General features: G+C 38.4%; 1 protein-coding gene across 1 annotated transcript; it reads left to right on the forward strand.

Annotated features, from left to right (window-relative positions):
* Positions 1–2,185: 2,185 nt before the first annotated feature.
* LOC146488289 (WD repeat-containing protein 5) lies at positions 2,186–12,906 on the forward strand. The gene is made up of 12 exons (XM_085123301.1): positions 2,186–2,447; positions 4,421–4,517; positions 4,974–5,047; positions 5,341–5,430; positions 5,862–5,951; positions 6,526–6,609; positions 6,906–6,961; positions 8,134–8,180; positions 8,693–8,768; positions 9,821–9,929; positions 10,842–10,929; positions 11,863–12,906. Exons 1-12 carry the CDS (start codon positions 2,322–2,324, stop codon positions 11,961–11,963), a joined length of 1,038 nt encoding a protein of 345 aa, XP_084979427.1. The 5' UTR covers positions 2,186–2,321; the 3' UTR covers positions 11,964–12,906.
* Positions 12,907–17,854: the final 4,948 nt, after the last annotated feature.

Raw genomic sequence — 17,854 nt, forward strand, 5'->3', positions numbered from 1 at the left:
TTACCCACAATGCTATTCGAGAGGAGACTCAGATTCGTAAAAGACTGGGAAAGAACATGGTGTTTTGAAGGAGCCAAGGGGGAGCCCCTTGTAAAGTAATTGTGCATGTAACTTCTTCGATCGGTAAATTGATGAAGATTTAGTAAATATTTTCTTTGCTCTTTTTGGTGGCCGTGGAATATTATTAAAGAATAAACTGCAAAGGATCGCGAACGAAAATGCTGCTGGTATACTCAGGATCTGTAAAAAATCTTGCTGTACATTTTTAACATGGTTTTGTCCATGTACACTCTGTATGTTTTATAAGAACGTCCAATAGGCCTTATCACGGTTTTCGACGCCATTTTGACGAGTAGGCAAACAGGCTCGAAATAGCAGTGTTTGTATGGAAATCCGATGTCAAATAATTTTCATAAAACATCGCTTCTGAAAAATTCATGAATTGGAACCTTTTGGCACTAGGAAAAGGATTTTAAGAAAAAAATTGGAGGGATGTAGCTGTGCCAGAAAGCCGGCGTCCAGTCATGTTTTGAACTTTCCATACATTTCCCTGTATTTTTTTCCCGCGAGCTATTTTTTAGAGCAGTTCACGGCTGGTTCGCTAACAGACAAATGTATGGAAAGTTCAAAACACGACTGGACGCTTTCTGGCACAGCTACATCCCTCCATTTTTTTTCTTAAAATCCTTTTCCTACTGCCAAAAGGTTCCAATTCATGAATTTTTCAGAAGCGCTGTGTTATGAAAATTATTTGACATCGGATTTCCATACAAACACTGTTATTTCGAGCCTGTTTGCCTACTCGTCAAAATGGCGTCGAAAACCGTGATAAGGCCTATTTTGGAGCTGAGGCTGAACGTTCTTATATTTTTTTGCGATTTGAGGTTGAAAACGTTCTTAAGATGTTCTTTGTAAATTACATGATATACACTACATGTATTTCAGTAAATCAGTGCGGACGTGACAGACCAGGAAACCTATCAAAGTGCATTGCCTGCTGAGAACTGCTGATTATGACAAACCTAGACGTGTGTCACCATTGTTAATGTTATACAAAACATGCCCTTAAGCATTTTTGTTAATTTACATTTGTTACCTTGACTTTATATACAGATTAGCAAAATAAAAAAGTTCTTAATCGACTCTCAGCCTGAGGAACGCTCTTAAAATTTTGGTTAATCTCAGCCTTGACGTTCTTATAAAAGAGGTTCTTAAAAAAAAAAAACAGAGTGCATTCGGTTAAGGATGATTTTGTCTATCTTAACTTAACTTATCGCGAAAGCGGCATGATATATATTTCATTTTCTTCGATTTGTTCATAGTCACGCGCTATGACGTGGGCAAACGTCGGTATTTGGGGCCCATCTACCCTGAGTATCAGGCCTTCCTAAGGGGAGGGGGAAAGGGGAGGGGGAGGGGGAGGGGAAGGGGGAGAAGAGGAGAGGAAGGCTTTTCTTCCCTTTTCCCCTTCCTCTCTTCCCCCTCTCCCCCCCTTCAGGCTACAGTTTGCATTAGGCTCACGGGGCAGGAGGTAAGGGGGGGGGGGGGGGAAGAGTGGTGGAGTGGGGCTGGGATTCGGGCACCAAATTCTCCTCAAAATAGAAGAAGAAAAACAACTGTAAAGTTCCGTGAGATATGATCGCAGAATCACTTTTTTTTACTGTTATTATACTTTTAAAAGATCTTAGTAGATAGACTGCTCCAGACGTGTAAGGCTTGTGAGGAAGAAAAAAAAAAGGATCATGATCCGGTACAAGCCAAACAAAATGCTGACGGAAAATTCTCTCTCGCTTTCCCCTCGACATATTCTTTCGTTGTGTGTTATCTTTCTTTTTTCTCGCTTTATCTGGATGTCTCGAAAAGGCTACTGGGTATAAGCCTCAATAGAATGCATATGCATGTACAACTCGTGACTGACAACCCATAGAAAAACAGATTTAGTTCAACTTTCCTGTGCTCCAGAAAGTTCTCAATTCTTATGCAATACTGAATTAAGTCTGGGGTTGTCAAATAAAGGGCAGACACCTTTTCGCGACTTTTGTTTCACCCGCAACTTTTTATCTAACAATCGACGTGCGTACGATAGATGAAAGATGTTCCACAATCGCACAACTCTGAGTAAGCGTGTTTGCTCGCATTGCGTACCTACAGTAGGCCTTTGGATGTACCCATACTTCTTTGCGGTGCCTGGTAGAGTCGAATCTCTTCACGTGTGCTTTTCAGTTCGATTTTTGGCAAATTTAAAACTTGTGTTTTGCTAGAAAGCAGATCAATTTCGGGACTTTAAAACGGCCTCCTGGTCTTAGAGCACCAACACATCTATGGCATCAACGGAGGAGGCGGTGAAAAATGAAAATTCGTCCACTCAATCGAGCAACACGTCGGAATCTTCGAAACCTTCACAGCCTTCTGCTACAAATCCAGTCAACAACACAGCGTCCTCCAAGGTAAAGTAAAGATTTTCAGCATCTGTGGTCTCAGGTTACTTATAAGAGGATTTTTTCCCTTCTTGCCTTAGAGAAGATAGGTGACTCAAACTGAATAACCATTTCGTCTAGTACATACATGTATATACATGTAAACTTTAAGGTTGCTATCATGCACATTTTAAGCTGATTTAAGCTGGACTGTACAGCATATTCAATAAGTTCTTGGCTGGTTCTTATCAAACACCGTGTTAGTTTCAAAGTTATAAGGTAAGAGTAAACTTTATGTAGATATCTACAGTAAACAGTTACACTTAAGATTTTGCCCCCTATGCAGGGGCAAGGAAATAAGGGCTATTTTGCATTTAGAAAGCTCATTGACTGTATGCTTAGATGTCACAAAATGTTAAGCCAGGTGAATAGTCCTATTCAAAATATGTATGACCAGTAAAGGGTCAGTAAAGTTGGGATTTAGTTTGTCAAAGGTGTGATGGTTGCCAGTGGATAGAGAATGGCAACAGATTGGTAAAGCCTGGTTGTGATACAGTATGTTGGGAAAATCCCAGATGATCAACAATTTTTCTGTTTCCTGAACATCCCAGATTTTACCAACTTATGAAAACACTGAATCCCAGACATGCCCAATCATCAGGCATGGCCAGGGATAAATCTACAAAATCAGGAGTATATTTCTATTTTCCGAATGCATCCCAGATTTCTACAAAACGGCGTTGTTTCCCAATGTATGAAATCATATTAAATGTTGGCTGTCCAGGGAAGTGCATCCATGATTGTTTCAAGATTGGTACCAAGCCTCCCAAAATCTCAAAAATTCAAAATGGCTGACTTTTCCTAGCATCTTTATTTTTGTCATAACTGGTAGTAGCCAATACTTTTATGTAGTGATAACAAAATCTGGGACAGACAGAAAACAACAAAATTATCCATCAGGCCTGGGCCTTAATGAGATCTTTGACAGAGGCCACAGCTGATGGAAACTTCATACCCTGTTACCCATGTAAGAGGAAGGATGATAGTGATGGTGATGACGATGATCACATTGCAATGTTTTGGTTACCATGTCAAATTCTTGATCAGAATTCTCTTACAGTAGTCTGCGTGATTGGAGGTACTTGTATATACTGTATTATTTGTAAAGTAGGGTCAAAGTTTTGGGGGTAGAAATACAAACTCAAGCAGTGAAGCTTACAAGAGAAAAAAGCATTTCTTCTTATTCTCCTTGTGATATGATGCTCGTTTACAACGCTCTGCTGCCAAAACTTTAACATCAGACAAACAATTCCACTAGCTGTGCAGGCTAGCTAGGTTGTTTCTGCTTCGCTGCCTACTAATACAGAAGTATTTTTGTGCGGTTTTGTGACTATGTGGGGAAAGTAGATCTTAGCAAGGGCTATTGGAATCCAAAAACAAAATTGGGGGTAACCACGCATTTTTCAGAGATAATAAAGCAACAATAATAATACTTAAAAGCACCAACTGAAAATATAAAGCAATATTTGGCAGTTTTTCCTAAATTGAAGCCTTAGTATCTCTGAAAAATGCATGGTTACCTCCAGTTTTCTTTTAGGATACCAAGTGCACTTGCTAAGTTCTACTTTCTCCCCGTATAGTTTGAAACCACGCAAAACTGTTCCTGTATTAGTGAGCACTACCATAGGAAACCTGAGTATCTCAAGATGTGCCGAACGCATGTGCAGTAACAATAGTTAGCCAGCGTGCAGACGTCTCGTATTTTTTCCTACGTCAAAAAACGCTGTCCTATGTCGTTTTTCAATGTTGTAGGAAATACAAGATGTCTGCATGCAGGCTAACAATAGTAGGCACCTGATCCTTAAATTCTAAAGAACCCATGTCCACCGTGTTCATACAATGTAGTAGTGTAGACTCACTAGCAGTAAAGACCACTGGGACTGTAAGAGGTGCATGCATCCCAGTTATTGTCTAGCAAACCATTTTTTATCCTTTGTGTTTAGAAGCCAAACTATATTCTCAAGTACACGTTGACTGGTCATACAAAAGCAATTTCATCTGTGAAATTTAGTCCCAATGGAGATTGGCTGGCAAGCTCTTGTAAGTTGTTTTATGTTTCTGTTGAATTTGAATTCCATTATCAGAACTGTCATTTAGGGCTGTAACCTGTGACACCTATTTTGCCTGAAAAGACCAATGATGTCATCAGTGATGTTCACAGATGTAGGGCTATTTTACTCCGAAAATAACAAGATTGTTACAGGTTTGAAGCTCAATGCATCATGTTACTGAAACCACAATGACAGCGCTACGTGTGATTATAAGCACATGTGTGTACATGTACTCATTGAACATTCTGACACAAGTCTGTTACCTGGCTTAAATGAATAGGGAAGTTGTTATCAAGCCCTGACCTACTAAGGCAGCTATGAAGCCCTTTGCTAGCACTAAGCTCAATGTTGTGAAACTAACTAAATCTGATCATTAATGAATGAATCATAGCATAATTAATTATAATTATGCCTTTAAAACTGAGTCTTCTTATTCGTGTTCTAGCTGCTGACAAGTACATAAAAATATGGGGAGCTTATGATGGAAAGTTTGAGAAAACCATATCTGGTCACAAACTGGTAAGGCAGGTTTTTGCAGAACTGTTGTTTCTTGATATACACTGTAAATATTTAAACTTGCTCCTATAATGAGTCCTGCCTTGAATGATCCTCAAAGTATGATATCTAACTTTTTAGCTTGTTGACAAAGCATTAAATTAATGTGAAAACTTGCTGAGTAGTTGTTCTTCCTTGTGATGCAGTTTGCTTTCAGTTTTTTATCCAAAGTAGGAAACTTCGAAGTTGTCAAATTTGTGCTTCCAATGGTCCAGACAAACGGTTTTAATAGGCTTCTATTGTTTTGTTTGTTGCAGGGTATATCAGACGTGTCATGGTCTTCAGATTCAAAGCTGCTTGTTTCTGCTTCAGATGATAAAACTCTAAAAATCTGGGATTTTGCCACTGTAAGTTACTTACATTGGTTGTGAAGAAGTTGACTTGTACCTTCATACAATGCACTGATTGTGAAACATTATTGACCGTGGATTTTGCAATTTGCACTTTGTCTCAAGAACATTTTGGAAAGAAAGTTACTTGATTCTTTTACTCTTAAGTTTAGACAAAGGTTGTAGAGTGAGTCAGATGTTGTATAATATTTTCTGGTCCACTAAATTCAAGTTAACAGAATATTAATGTATGTTTAGTAGAAGTTCATCATTGCATAACAATATCGACTGGTGAGGTCACAGCTTGTACGCGGTACTGTATATCCACAGAAAGCAGAGACTTGAGCATAAATACTTTCTTGCTTTTAAGGTTGTCACAACTGTAAGAGACAATAATTATGTTATTTGTTTAATTTATTGTTACACTTAACCTGACAATCTCTGCACAGGGCAAGTGTCTCAAGACTCTCAAAGGACACAGCAACTACGTATTCTGCTGTAACTTCAATCCTCAGTCTAACCTGATCGTATCAGGCTCGGTAAGCACTGCTAACAGTAAAGTGTAAATTATGGTCACTTCCATCTTCTTTGGTCCAGCTACTCTAAGTAAAGAACTATTTAATAGTTGTTTTTTTAAAACTAAAAGTTATAAAAGTTATTTATAGACATGTTTTTAACAGTCTTAGATGTTAAGTTTGGTCCAGCTATTGTTAAGAAAGAACAATAATTGTGTTTGACGTAGAAAGAACGCACTCCTAATTGCATTTGGAGTCAAGATTGTATGGGACAATCAACAAATGAATGAATGAATGAATGAATGGTTCTTGGGACGTACATCTGGCACCCCCTGAGATTTTGCAGGAGCAGATGACATCATCACCAACGTGGCAAAGGAGAGAGAGCATGGGATCGAGATCATCGAATGCACTCAGTAATCTTTGACTATTGCTAGTACATGTATTAAGTTGTTTGTGCATTGTGGAGTCTTAACATGCAGATGTTAAGTTTGGGAGAAAAGTTTAGAAAGTTTGGAAACCCCTGCTTTATATCTGTTTTAGTCACCAAGCCTCTTCCTGTATGACTGCAGTTAGTTATAAATTATGTTTTTTTCAGTTTGATGAAAGTGTGCGCATTTGGGATGTGAAGACTGGAAAGTGCTTGAAGACATTACCTGCTCATTCAGATCCTGTCACAGCGGTAAGAGGATATGGTGACCAACATAGGTAGCCCAAGTTAATTAACTTGAGCTAGCTATGTATAAGCGCCACAAAATCTATTGAGTTTTGGATGACAAAACACTGAAAATAAACATTGCCTGTTGAAAGAGCTGCTCGGTGGTTTCCAGTGGTCAGACCTTTAAGATTTTATCTCTAGTCTCATAGAATTAGAGCTTGGACATTGTTAGCCAAGCACTGGTGCAACCACACAACTCATTTTAAAGTGTTTGTCAATAATATATTGATGCCCTGTCACCTTTATTTGCGTCATGGCAGGTTCATTTCAATAGAGACGGTGCTTTGATTGTATCAAGTAGTTATGATGGCCTTTGGTAAGTTTGGAGACTGGTTTAAAGCATTTTAAATTGGTTTTAAAATTGTTTATAATAAATTGCATTATGGATATAGGCAAGTCTTTGCTGACGTCATTGTTTACATTTTTCCTCATTAGCATATTACTTAACTCATAGAAGCTGTAGCAGTATATATGAATTAAATGCAAAAGTTGAAAGAGCTGATTAAGTTGAGCAATTTGTTCAATTTTCAGCTCTTTGCAAGCAATACTGAAGGAAATATGAGCCATTAAAAACTGCAAAATTGCTGGGTGGCAAAAAAAGTTAATGAGCAATACATTATCTGTAAAATTTTGAGTTTTTTGAAGAGAATTTCTCCGAAACCATTCGATGTAATGGGCTCAAATTTTCAGAGGAAACTGAGACTGTTATGCTCTTTCAATATCAGAGTTTTTATTTTTAATTATTAGCATCATCAGACAGTGATAAGCATATGTTAATGAGGCAAAAAGTGTAAACAAAGATTCGCCTATTGATGACAGGAATAGGCCATTTCCGAGTTGCTATGATCCTCATTATGAAAGCGAGGCTAAGTGCAAAGCTTTTCATATGAAAATTAGTTTTGTTTGCATATGAATGAAAACTAATTTTCGACTAACAAAAATGTTGCACTTAGCCTCACCTTTACAATGGGGTTCACAGCAACTTGGATATGGCCTATGGACAAACCAGGCACATGTCCAGAAAGACAGCTGATCAGTCACCCAGTCACAACTACCTGTCTGTATGAGTTGGAAGCTAATAATTATTATGACAGCCATGTGCAGATAGAAGAACAAGAAATTTTCTAATACACTGTAGATGTCAGTTAATAACATAGGCATACCATGTACTTGTGTCACGAGTACTCATGGCAGGGGTAGAGCAAGTGTCCTGTAGCTTGAAGTGGCAGAGCATCTAGACTAACTTGTAATTATTATTAATCAGAAGGTTGTTTTTTTCATGTATGCCCATGTCCCTGATCGAAAAATACATCTATCATTAATTTATTCACCAGCCTTAAAAACCTAATGTCACATTTCTTTCACAAATAAATTTTCTGTTTTGCATTTGTAGTGTCTGTGTTTTGTACTCGAGTGTTAATACACCAATTTGTTGACTCTTACATGTAGTTTAATATTGTTGTTCTTGTCTGTTTTTTCTCTCCTTAGTCGAATTTGGGATACTGCTTCAGGGCAATGCCTCAAGACTCTAATAGGTCAGTTCTGTGAAATTACATGCACATACACTTGCGCATCACTTACCAAGGTTCAGGGAATTTGTTTCTCAAAAAGTTTTCCAGTAGGAGAATGCTTCAGAGTTTGGTTTTCTCTTGCTTACTAGAGCTGTTGTAAATATTATTACCGACTAGGATTACAAAAACCCAAAGGAATTGAATTCTGGTAGTTGCAGTCCAACTGATGTCATTTGAATCTCTTGTTACGTGCATTGTGCACATACATGTAAAGTAGTTTTCAGGTTTCAGGCCCAGCAAGTTTTTGGGAAGTCGGATAAATGGGATCCAAATTTGACCATTGTTCACTTGTGTGTTTACACCAGCCTAAAAAGCGTGTCTAAAAAGTAACTGATCCAGAAGGGTTCCAATGTCTTGAAAGAAAGTGATTGATTAAAAAATAAATGGAAGTACTGTACACTGCAGTCTTTTAACCACCTTTTGATAATGGTGCTTGACATCAGGTGATGTGAGTGTTCTAAAATATTTTTTTTCAGATGATGATAATCCACCAGTGTCTTTTGTGAAGTTTTCTCCCAATGGAAAGTACATATTAGCAGCAACATTAGACAAGTAAGTTTGCTCCACACAACATCTGATCACAAGAGAAAGAGGAGATGGTTAATGCCATACTCTTTTGTTGATCACTGGTAACGAAACTACACATAAGCTAGATTTGTCAACTTCAGAAAGAGTCAGGTAACTCTTTGTTATTCTTGAATTTTCATTGAAAGTCAATGATTGGTCAGCCAGTTGTCTTTCAAAAGTAATTATGGTTATATTTCACATGTATCCATTCACCAAAGTGGAAGTAAATATACACCACTTTCACTGACACTGAGGTGAATAATAAATTATTGTTTTAGTATATGCTACACAAGCTGAACAACTAGCAGACCAAAAAATTACGTCACCAAAGCTAAGGCGAAATGGAAAGCCATTTTGTTTCTCTTTGGCTGCTCGGAGGTGAATAGTACTTTGCTAATCACCTCCAGGTTAACCAATCAGAATGCATGAAAAGCACTATTCATCTGTGTGGTATATACTAATATATATACAAATTCCATTATGGTGGAGCAGTGACAGCTCAGCAGAAAGGTATTATCTGATGTTAGCATAATGTAATATGTTCAATTCTTGTTGTTTCTAAACCAATTTCCATTGCCAATGACTGCATCCCAGGGGAGGGGAGAGGACTTTCATATGAAAGTGGCGGGGATGCTCGTCTCACTTAGGGGTGTAAATTTTGGATTTTGGTCTCTCTTAGGGTGTTCTTGGCAAAATGCCATTATATTTAGCTGTGAAGGTCTTGATCAGGGTTGCACGCTAAGAAATATAAAAAAAATATTTATATTAATGGTCTCCTTTAGGGGTAAAAAAAAAAGCTTGGGCCAATGCCCAGATAGGTCTCCTTTATGGGTTTAATTCAAAAGTTATGACAAACATCTCCTCCCCTTTCATATGAGACCACCTTCCCCCCCTCCCCGGGACTGCATACTGACACTTTGTTGTGATTTACCTATAGTTACATTCACAGTGAATATGTCTGTCTTAAGAAGAGGGTTGCCACAAAATTTATGCATCAGTATCCATTAATCAGTGTAATTGTATTGTTCTATTTTTAGCACCCTGAAACTATGGGACTACAGCAAAGGAAAATGTCTGAAAACTTACACTGGCCACAAGAATGAAAAATACTGCATATTTGCCAACTTCTCAGTCACAGGAGGCAAGGTATGATATCAAAATAAATCAATCCCTTTAAGGCTAGTGAGTTATCATTTCTCCTCTGGTAGATGGAGGGACCACTCTTGCATGGAAAGCGTTCCGTAAAATGCCTCCATAGCCGTGGACACTATTTTTTTTTTTTGTAAGAACATCTAATTTTGGAGTTCTTATTGTTTTTGGCAATTTGAGCCTGAATAGTTCTTAAGATGTTCTTAGTTATCTGTTATAGTATTTCAATAAATCTATGCAGACGAGACACCTATTATTGGGTTAATTGGACAATATAGACTGAATTTTTACCTGTATTATTTTATCCGTATTTATACATTTGGTCGTAATGAAAATGTTCTTAACTGATAAAAGGTTCTTATAAAAAAAGAGTGTATTCCGATAAATTTGAATGTCTGGGTAGAGATCGAAAGAGACAGTTGAGAAAAGTGTATTGACAGCTTTAGGCGCTGGTGAATTGGAAACTTCTACTGATGTTGGAAAATGAAAGATTCACAACAGCTGTTGGCATATCGGTGAGCTGTTTGAGTGAAATATGATGAGTCCTTTGTATTAACTCGGCATTGTTCACTAACTGGCATGTGAAGTTTTCGGAATGTTCCAGAAAAGTGCTGTTTGTTCGAGATTAATAGTCATTGAATTCACACTATACACGGATTATCCGTCTTAAAATGTCAGTGAAAACGGGACTCGTCTTATTTGAATCGTCTGTTAATTAATTTTTGTTTGTTGGGATGTATTTCAAGGACGAATTACAGTCCGATTGAGATGAATAACCGTCTTCTGTGAGGTTCTGTTTTCACACTAGGGGGGGAGGGGGGGTTTTCTTTCTAGACGGATTATCCGTATTTAGCGTGAAATGGCTAATATTAGATCAGATATCAATTTATTTTGGATTATTGTTTTCAGTGGATAGTATCAGGATCAGAAGACAATATGGTGTATATCTGGAACCTTCAGTCCAAAGAAGTGGTACAAACACTTGAGGGTCACAGTGGTATGTTCATTATTGTAATGCTGTAGATACAAATTGTACTGAAGAACTCAACAGTGCAATTTGTTGTTTAAAACTTGATCTCTTTTTGAGGTAACTTTGAATTTGGGATTTCTTCCGGATTAAAAACTGAGACAAACAAACAAACATTGGAAAAGGAAGAAAAACACTCGATGACATTTGCTCGAAACATAAAAATTACGTATTTTTGAAGTTTGTCTGATGGCGTTGGTATCTATCCAAAACTGCACGCGTTTCTTCATAAGATATTACCGTTTCTGTATTGGTTCACTTATCATCTGACCTATGCTACAGGTTATTTTTTTATTCAAGCGTCATTTTTTTGCTTCAACATTTGCCGAGAGACTGCTAAGTGCTCATCAAGACAGGTTATTTCACAAAAGCTAGAGAGTGGCAGTGGTATATGTTCAATATTTTGATGGTCTACTTGTTATATGAACTCAATAATAAAGCTTCATTGATTTGTTTATGACATCCCACGAACAAATTTGTTCGACCACAATACAAGCTATCAAGTGAACAGTATAAGCATGCATTAGGTAGTTTTCTTCCTAGTGTAACATGTCCTGAAAGTCCTGAAATGAACATGTCTCGCAATATTCGTTGGAGAAGCAGAAGTCGGTTCTACTTCCTACTACAGTTACTGCATTGCGGAAACAAGTTCACTTCAGGGCATGTTACACTGCGCAACTTTTCGTGCAAATTGTGTTGCAATGGCGCAACAGAATTGCGAGACAAGTTGCAAGAGAAATTGCCTAGTTTAACATTGTTGTTGTTATGTACCTTTTTGTCAGGCAGTGATATGGTTAACATCAGTTTCATGGAGACAAGCTTTTTGTAACAAACTAACAAGCAACTTTGGATCAAACTACTGTCACTGTTACTTGCTTCTAAAAATGGCGTGTTTTATTTCAGATGTGGTCCTTTGTTCTGCGTGCCATCCAACAGAAAATATCATAGCGTCCGGAGCTCTGGAAAACGACAAAACTATAAAGATCTGGAAATCGGATTCATAGCAGCACATTCGCAGCTTCCCTAGTCATCAACCGTTGTGGTGCAATTATGTACAGCTTTGAAACTTACCGTCTGAAGTGTTGCAAACTTCTAAATTCAGTACCTTACGGAAGCAGTCCATGTATATTTATAGGAACAATGTATAGGCCTGGAAGACTGTATTCTAGCAATTCAAACTTTGGAGATTTCTGATGCAAGCCGCTCAATGAACTTAGAGAGTCCACAGTAGACGATCTGTGTCGGGGGTGCAGTGAGATCCCTGTCACTCGTAGAGAACTGTCTGCTGTCATAGATATGTGGCCAATTCGTTGTAAAAATTGCAGAAGATTTCCAGTAAATTGAACCCAGATTGTCTTGTTAATGCCTTGGGGACCTTTCACAACTTGTAACAAGGGCTTGGTGTTATTTTTTGCTTTCTGGTGTTGCCATGCTCAAAATTTTCCATCTCGCATTATTACATACTAACTTTGCAATGTTATCCGCTGTCTAGCTGTTTATTTAACTTTCTTTTGTTTTTGTTCCTGCTTTTTTGTTTCACACCCAACGATTTCCAATTGTGTAAAATAGGAAGCTCCGTGCTGTTCATACCAGAGATAGCCCAGAAGACACCCTTTTCTGCCTCTTCAAACACGAACGAACTTCACAGAAGTCAGTAACCTAACAATGCACGCCAATCAAATCTGATAGGCTGAAGTAAATTTGAAGGATAATTGGGAACCAATCGTGCGCTTTCTCCAGATCTCGGTTGTCGTTCGCCAGGGTATTCAGTGGAATCTCCAAAGGTAGTTGCCTTTACACGTGACCGTTTTCTGAGGTGTTGTATTATATCGCATTACTCAGCAGAACTTTTCAAACGGTCCTTTAGTCTTTTTTTTTTTTTTTGTTCAACAAGACGCTTGTAATAATAGAGATCAACAAATGCAATAAACTATATTTAAAACCCGAGTGGTCCATTTTTTGTGAATTTACATTGTGCCATGGTTCTTTTAGGGGTGTGGGGTGTCGACCTTTCATTATCCACACTGCACTCCGATGACAGCACTGACCAGCTGCCTCGTATCCAGGCGGCTCTATTTTGGGGACTGTGGGACTGTTCGTTTTTCGCGTCCTTCCCATGAAGCCCCGCGGTCCTGTTTTTCCACCCTTTTCCCCCGAAATGAACTGTGCCTGGGGTCAAGGCAGACATCAGAGCCCTTGGGGTACAATTTCGGCTGGTCTTCAATTATGATTATTGCGGAAGCATTTTGGTGCGCTCATCTAAACAAAGGGAAGCTGACAAACACTAGAAACTGTAAAGTCGTGCTGCTTCCTTATTACAATTTGCAAAACTGGTGTTGGAAAGTACAAGTAGATTTGTATCAACGATTTGGCTCAAACTTGGCACCAAAGTTAGTATCAGTTCATATAACAGGTTAAAATATTCTTCCTGCGTTTTGGGATACCACCCTAGAAAATAAAAACGCATTTTGGCCCAAAATTAAACCTACCTAAAACTCGAAATGGGTAAGTTTTTTTTTTCTGGTAAAACCCCGTTGAGCCTAGTCTTGGCTATATTCATACCTGTTTTAAAATAAAAGCAAACGCCACCCATTGAAACTTTTGTGACTTTTACTAAATTCCATCTGGTAACAAATTTCATGTAATAATTGATTGGTCACGTGACTTAATGTTTCCGTAGAGGCAAGATGAAGGAGACAAAGAGTTTGCCGGACACCCGCTTTTTACAATTTGGATTCTTTTAGCTTTATATGAAAAATTTTAAGTTTATTCTTGTAGTTTTTTTAATTTTTACACCATTTGTATTCTTATTATATTCGTCGCTTTCGATAAATTTTGAAAAAGTCTGGACGGTTTTCTGCGGTTTTGGAGTTGTCGAGAAGCAAAACTTCTTTCGTGTGAAACAATTGCGTAACCGTATGACGTTATGAAATTCAAAATGGCGGCGTTAAAGAAGTTTAAAAGCGAAAACAGGCGATAATCGAATCCTGTTTTTCCCGACACGGAATTCAATATTAGAGAGGTTAAGAATTACGTTTACGGCAAACGGGCTGAAATGACCACGTGACTATGTTTATCCTATATTTGCCGCTCGCTGTTTTCAGTTTCTTAGTAAAATTAAGTAGTTTTGCATTAACATCAAAGGCCATAATTATTTTGCACTATTCTCACCTTTGTACTCTTTTTTTTTTTTTTCAAGAAAACATAACCGCGAATCTTACGATTGCCGTTTGCCTTAAACGCGATTCTTAATCTCTCTCTATTGTTTCCATGTTTTCCAACGAAATTTGAAATTAGATTGTATTATCGACAATTTAACCGGCGTTAATTTATTTCAAGAGCTCGGAAATAAAAGCAACCCGATACCGCAGATGTTTTAAGTATAAAGTCTAATAAAATGATCAAATGTCGACTGGACTCTTAATGACATGGCAAGGCATATGTTAACAAGTTTATAGTTCCAATATGATTTCGTCCATGGCCCCTACAAAACCAAAAATCCAGTTTGATCCGTTTAAATGCCTAGTCTATGTTATCAGGCGATACGTCATTGTTTAAAAAGGGAATACAACTTTAGTTTCTACTGAAGACGAGCAACAACGTAGGAAAGATAAAAACACATGAAAATATTTCTCTTTTATGCAAGCCATCGTTGGTGATGCAAATTTGAACCTGCTTCCCTTCTGCTTGCCCTTACGACTCCGATCAACCAGTTCACAGCTGATCGCAAGCGACGGAATCACAAGCGGAATCGGAAGAAAAAAGAAACGTTCTGTCCCTTGCAATTCCGATTCCGTCGTCATTTCGTTTTTAGGCTGATTTAGCAACAGAACAGGAACGTCATTTGAGGACGCGAGAGCGCGGACTAGGCTGGACCCATGCGCAAGTCTATTTCGACTGTCTTATTGGTATTCTGGATGCACGCGCCGTTTCAACTGACCTTCCCGTTCTCTTGCTAAATCAGCCTATTAGTGAGCTTAAGCAACAGGACGGCTGACGGAAGAGGACGGTGAATTATCGTTGTGTGACCAACATGACATCTTAGTACCTTCACATTTTTAAGCGATTTGCGACTAAAACTGGTGTTCTCTCATCTGTTACAACGCGAAGACCACGAGGGGTAGGAATATTACAATCTAGAATCGTAAATACTTGGACGTCACGTTGGTCACACAAGGACAATTTGCTATCCCACCACATCAGCCGTCCTGTTGCATAAACTCCCGTTTAACACTGGAACGGAAAGTTCCTTACCATTCCAACTCCACTTTCGATTCCGCCGCCAGTGTGAACCGGCCTTATAAGCTGTACAGATATATAGTACATTTTTAGGTATAGCATCATAAAAAACTTAATAAAAGCAGTTATCAAACGAAACTCTTGAACCAAAATAAACTTACTTCCCTGAATCTTTCCTGGCCGCTAACTTAGACTTGCCCCTTTTTGCATTATTTGTTCTACAATTTATTTTTCATACTTTTATTTTGTCGCGGTAGTCCTTCCAAACACTGTTACTTTACCTTACAGTCGCAGCCTAGAAACAAGAAAGAAAACAAAATTAATCTGAAAACAATGACGGCAGCCTCCAGGCGTTAAAAAATCTTGTCGATAACTTGATATTGTAAGTACGTAAATTATGATCATCCGGGTGAGTGAAGTCCTAAGAAGGACCGTTTGTGGTGACTTTGACAGACGTTTCGACAACCTGAGCGGAAGTCATCTTCAGAGTCAAGTGAATTGTGGAACGTCAGTAGGTGGTATATACGTCTCTGGTTGTTAACCTGATTGGTCAACAAAGTCGAGATGTTATTGGTCGTTTGTCAATAAGCCGTGATGGTATTGGCTGTGACGACTGTAAAAAGTGATTGGCGGGTTTCGATCCGTTTTTTGTTAGTCAAAACGTCCGTGGGCCTATTGTTAGTAAAATGCCTATTGTGTGTCTGTTTCGTTGTTGTTGTCAATAAGTCGTTTGTATTGATTAGCAAATATTTTGAGTAAACAAAAATAACCTTAGCACATCGCGTGATCCTGGGGAGAGGGGTGGGGATTTTTCCCGCAACCACTATGAACCTGAATAATTTTTTTTTAATATTTACTCCAACGCAATGAAACTTGATGACTTTTTCAGAACTTTATGCGAAAAATTTGATTTGGTCAGAGTGTTCATTGACTTTGATGTTACCATGACAACCAATTTTTGACACGGCGTTTTCCCAGGAAATGGAAAATCCCAATTCGAAACTATGAAATTACTTTTTTTATAGAAACTGTCATGCATTTAGCACGTCACTTACCGTTCTTTTAGTGGTTTTGATTACTTTTCGTTCAATTTTGGCACTTTCCTGAAGTTTTGGGGAAATCCAGGAATCCAAGATGGTGGATCCAAGATGGCTGCCATTTAGCAATCATGACGTAATTACCACGTACTAAGACGTCATCAATTCTTGTTTTGGACCTAAAGGAAAATTCTTTGGACGTAATCTTTATCCTCCAAGAGCCATTAACAAAGCTTTAATAGTCGCGGACTTATGGAGAAGTTGAGAAAACGCTAGATAGGGTGAGAGACAGCTCGTTTTTCATTCTCCTGAAGGTTGCCGTAACTTTTTTAGGTCACGACTGCATGTACACTATATTTGTGTTTGAAATGATCAACTAAGATGATTTAATGAGAAAAAAAAAGTATCACAAGAATTTTAAAACTCTTGAATGATGTAGCCGTAACAGAAGAAAAGGCCGGATTTGCATAATTATGCCACACATGTTAATATGATACATTAATTTTGTAAAACGTATCATGATGGCGAAGCCTGACGTTTTTTATGGTGGTTGGGAAATGACTGGAGAATTATATCTCTGTTTGCTTGAGTTGTAAAGGTTCAGCTCTTGTTCAAATTTCGCTCCTTTGATTTGTAATCTTCCGGCTGGACTGTGCTGACGTTTTGTGTCTTTGACAAGGAACCGAGCAACTTTTCCATGTAAAGTTTGAATGCGCTTTGCGAAATCTCTTTTAGTCTTCTTTTTCTTCCTTTAGCGGCAAAAACTCAAGCTTTTCAGACGTAATTTCTGGGATAATCCGATGTCCAAGCGGAGTTTCACCTCTCTCTTTGCCATTTACTGATCATGTTCAGTTTTTATTTTCTTTAAATCTACTGCCAGCTGGTACAGACCAAGCTAAGTGAGAGTTACACACTATTCAATGCGAAATTTTGCCGCATCCTCACCCTCGAAGGGTTTCAATACATCAGATTCAGTCAACGAATATTTCATGCCCGAAAGTCCAAAATTATCACAATACTAGTAGCAGTGCTTTGAGAATTGTTTGCGCAACATTTACACTTTATTTTTACCCCGCGCACGAGTAAGGGGAATGTTTTAGTTATGAGATGAATTCGTTCTTTTGTTGTCAATATTCCATGTGTAATTAGTCTAATGAAATATTTTATCCATGCAAATGATACCACTATGGGTACCCCCCTACATGAGCTACATGTATTTAGGTTCTTTTTAGGCGTGTGCAGCCCTAAAGGGTATGCTGGGTCTATGCTTTTTAGCCATTTCGGTCGGAAAATTGTTATAGATTGTAGCGATTTTGGTCTGAAGTCTGAAAATTGATATGGATTTTACAGCTGGAGGACACCAGGTTCCGGTTGTTAAACTCGGAGTGGACAACTTTATCCAGAGGATAAGTCGCTATCCTGTGAATAAAAGGTATTGGTTGGAGTCAAGAGAGGATGAGGTTGGAGTACATTTTATCGGCTGGATAGCGATTTATCCGCTTGATGAAGTTGTCCACTCTTTGAACAACCGGTTAAAAACGTATAAGAACAGAGGGCGTACCTTCGGCCAGCGGTCGTAGGATGAGATTCCCGGGACCTAACCACACATGCGCAGATTC

The sequence above is a fragment of the Pavona decussata genome, unplaced genomic scaffold (genome assembly GCF_977016875.1).
Source record: "Pavona decussata unplaced genomic scaffold, jaPavDecu1.1 SCAFFOLD_11, whole genome shotgun sequence".
Lineage (NCBI taxonomy): Eukaryota > Metazoa > Cnidaria > Anthozoa > Scleractinia > Agariciidae > Pavona > Pavona decussata.

What these genes read in the sequence shown, in the direction of transcription:
- LOC146488289 (XM_085123301.1), top strand. Translation starts at nt 2,322, where the DNA reads ATGGCATCAACGGAGGAGGCGGTGAAAAATGAAAATTCGTCCACTCAA. An exon ending in ACAACACAGCGTCCTCCAAG is followed by an intron (nt 2,448 to 4,420) that starts GTAAAGTAAAGA and finishes CTTTGTGTTTAG; the next exon opens with AAGCCAAACTATATTCTCAA. An exon ending in AGATTGGCTGGCAAGCTCTT is followed by an intron (nt 4,518 to 4,973) that starts GTAAGTTGTTTT and finishes TTCGTGTTCTAG; the next exon opens with CTGCTGACAAGTACATAAAA.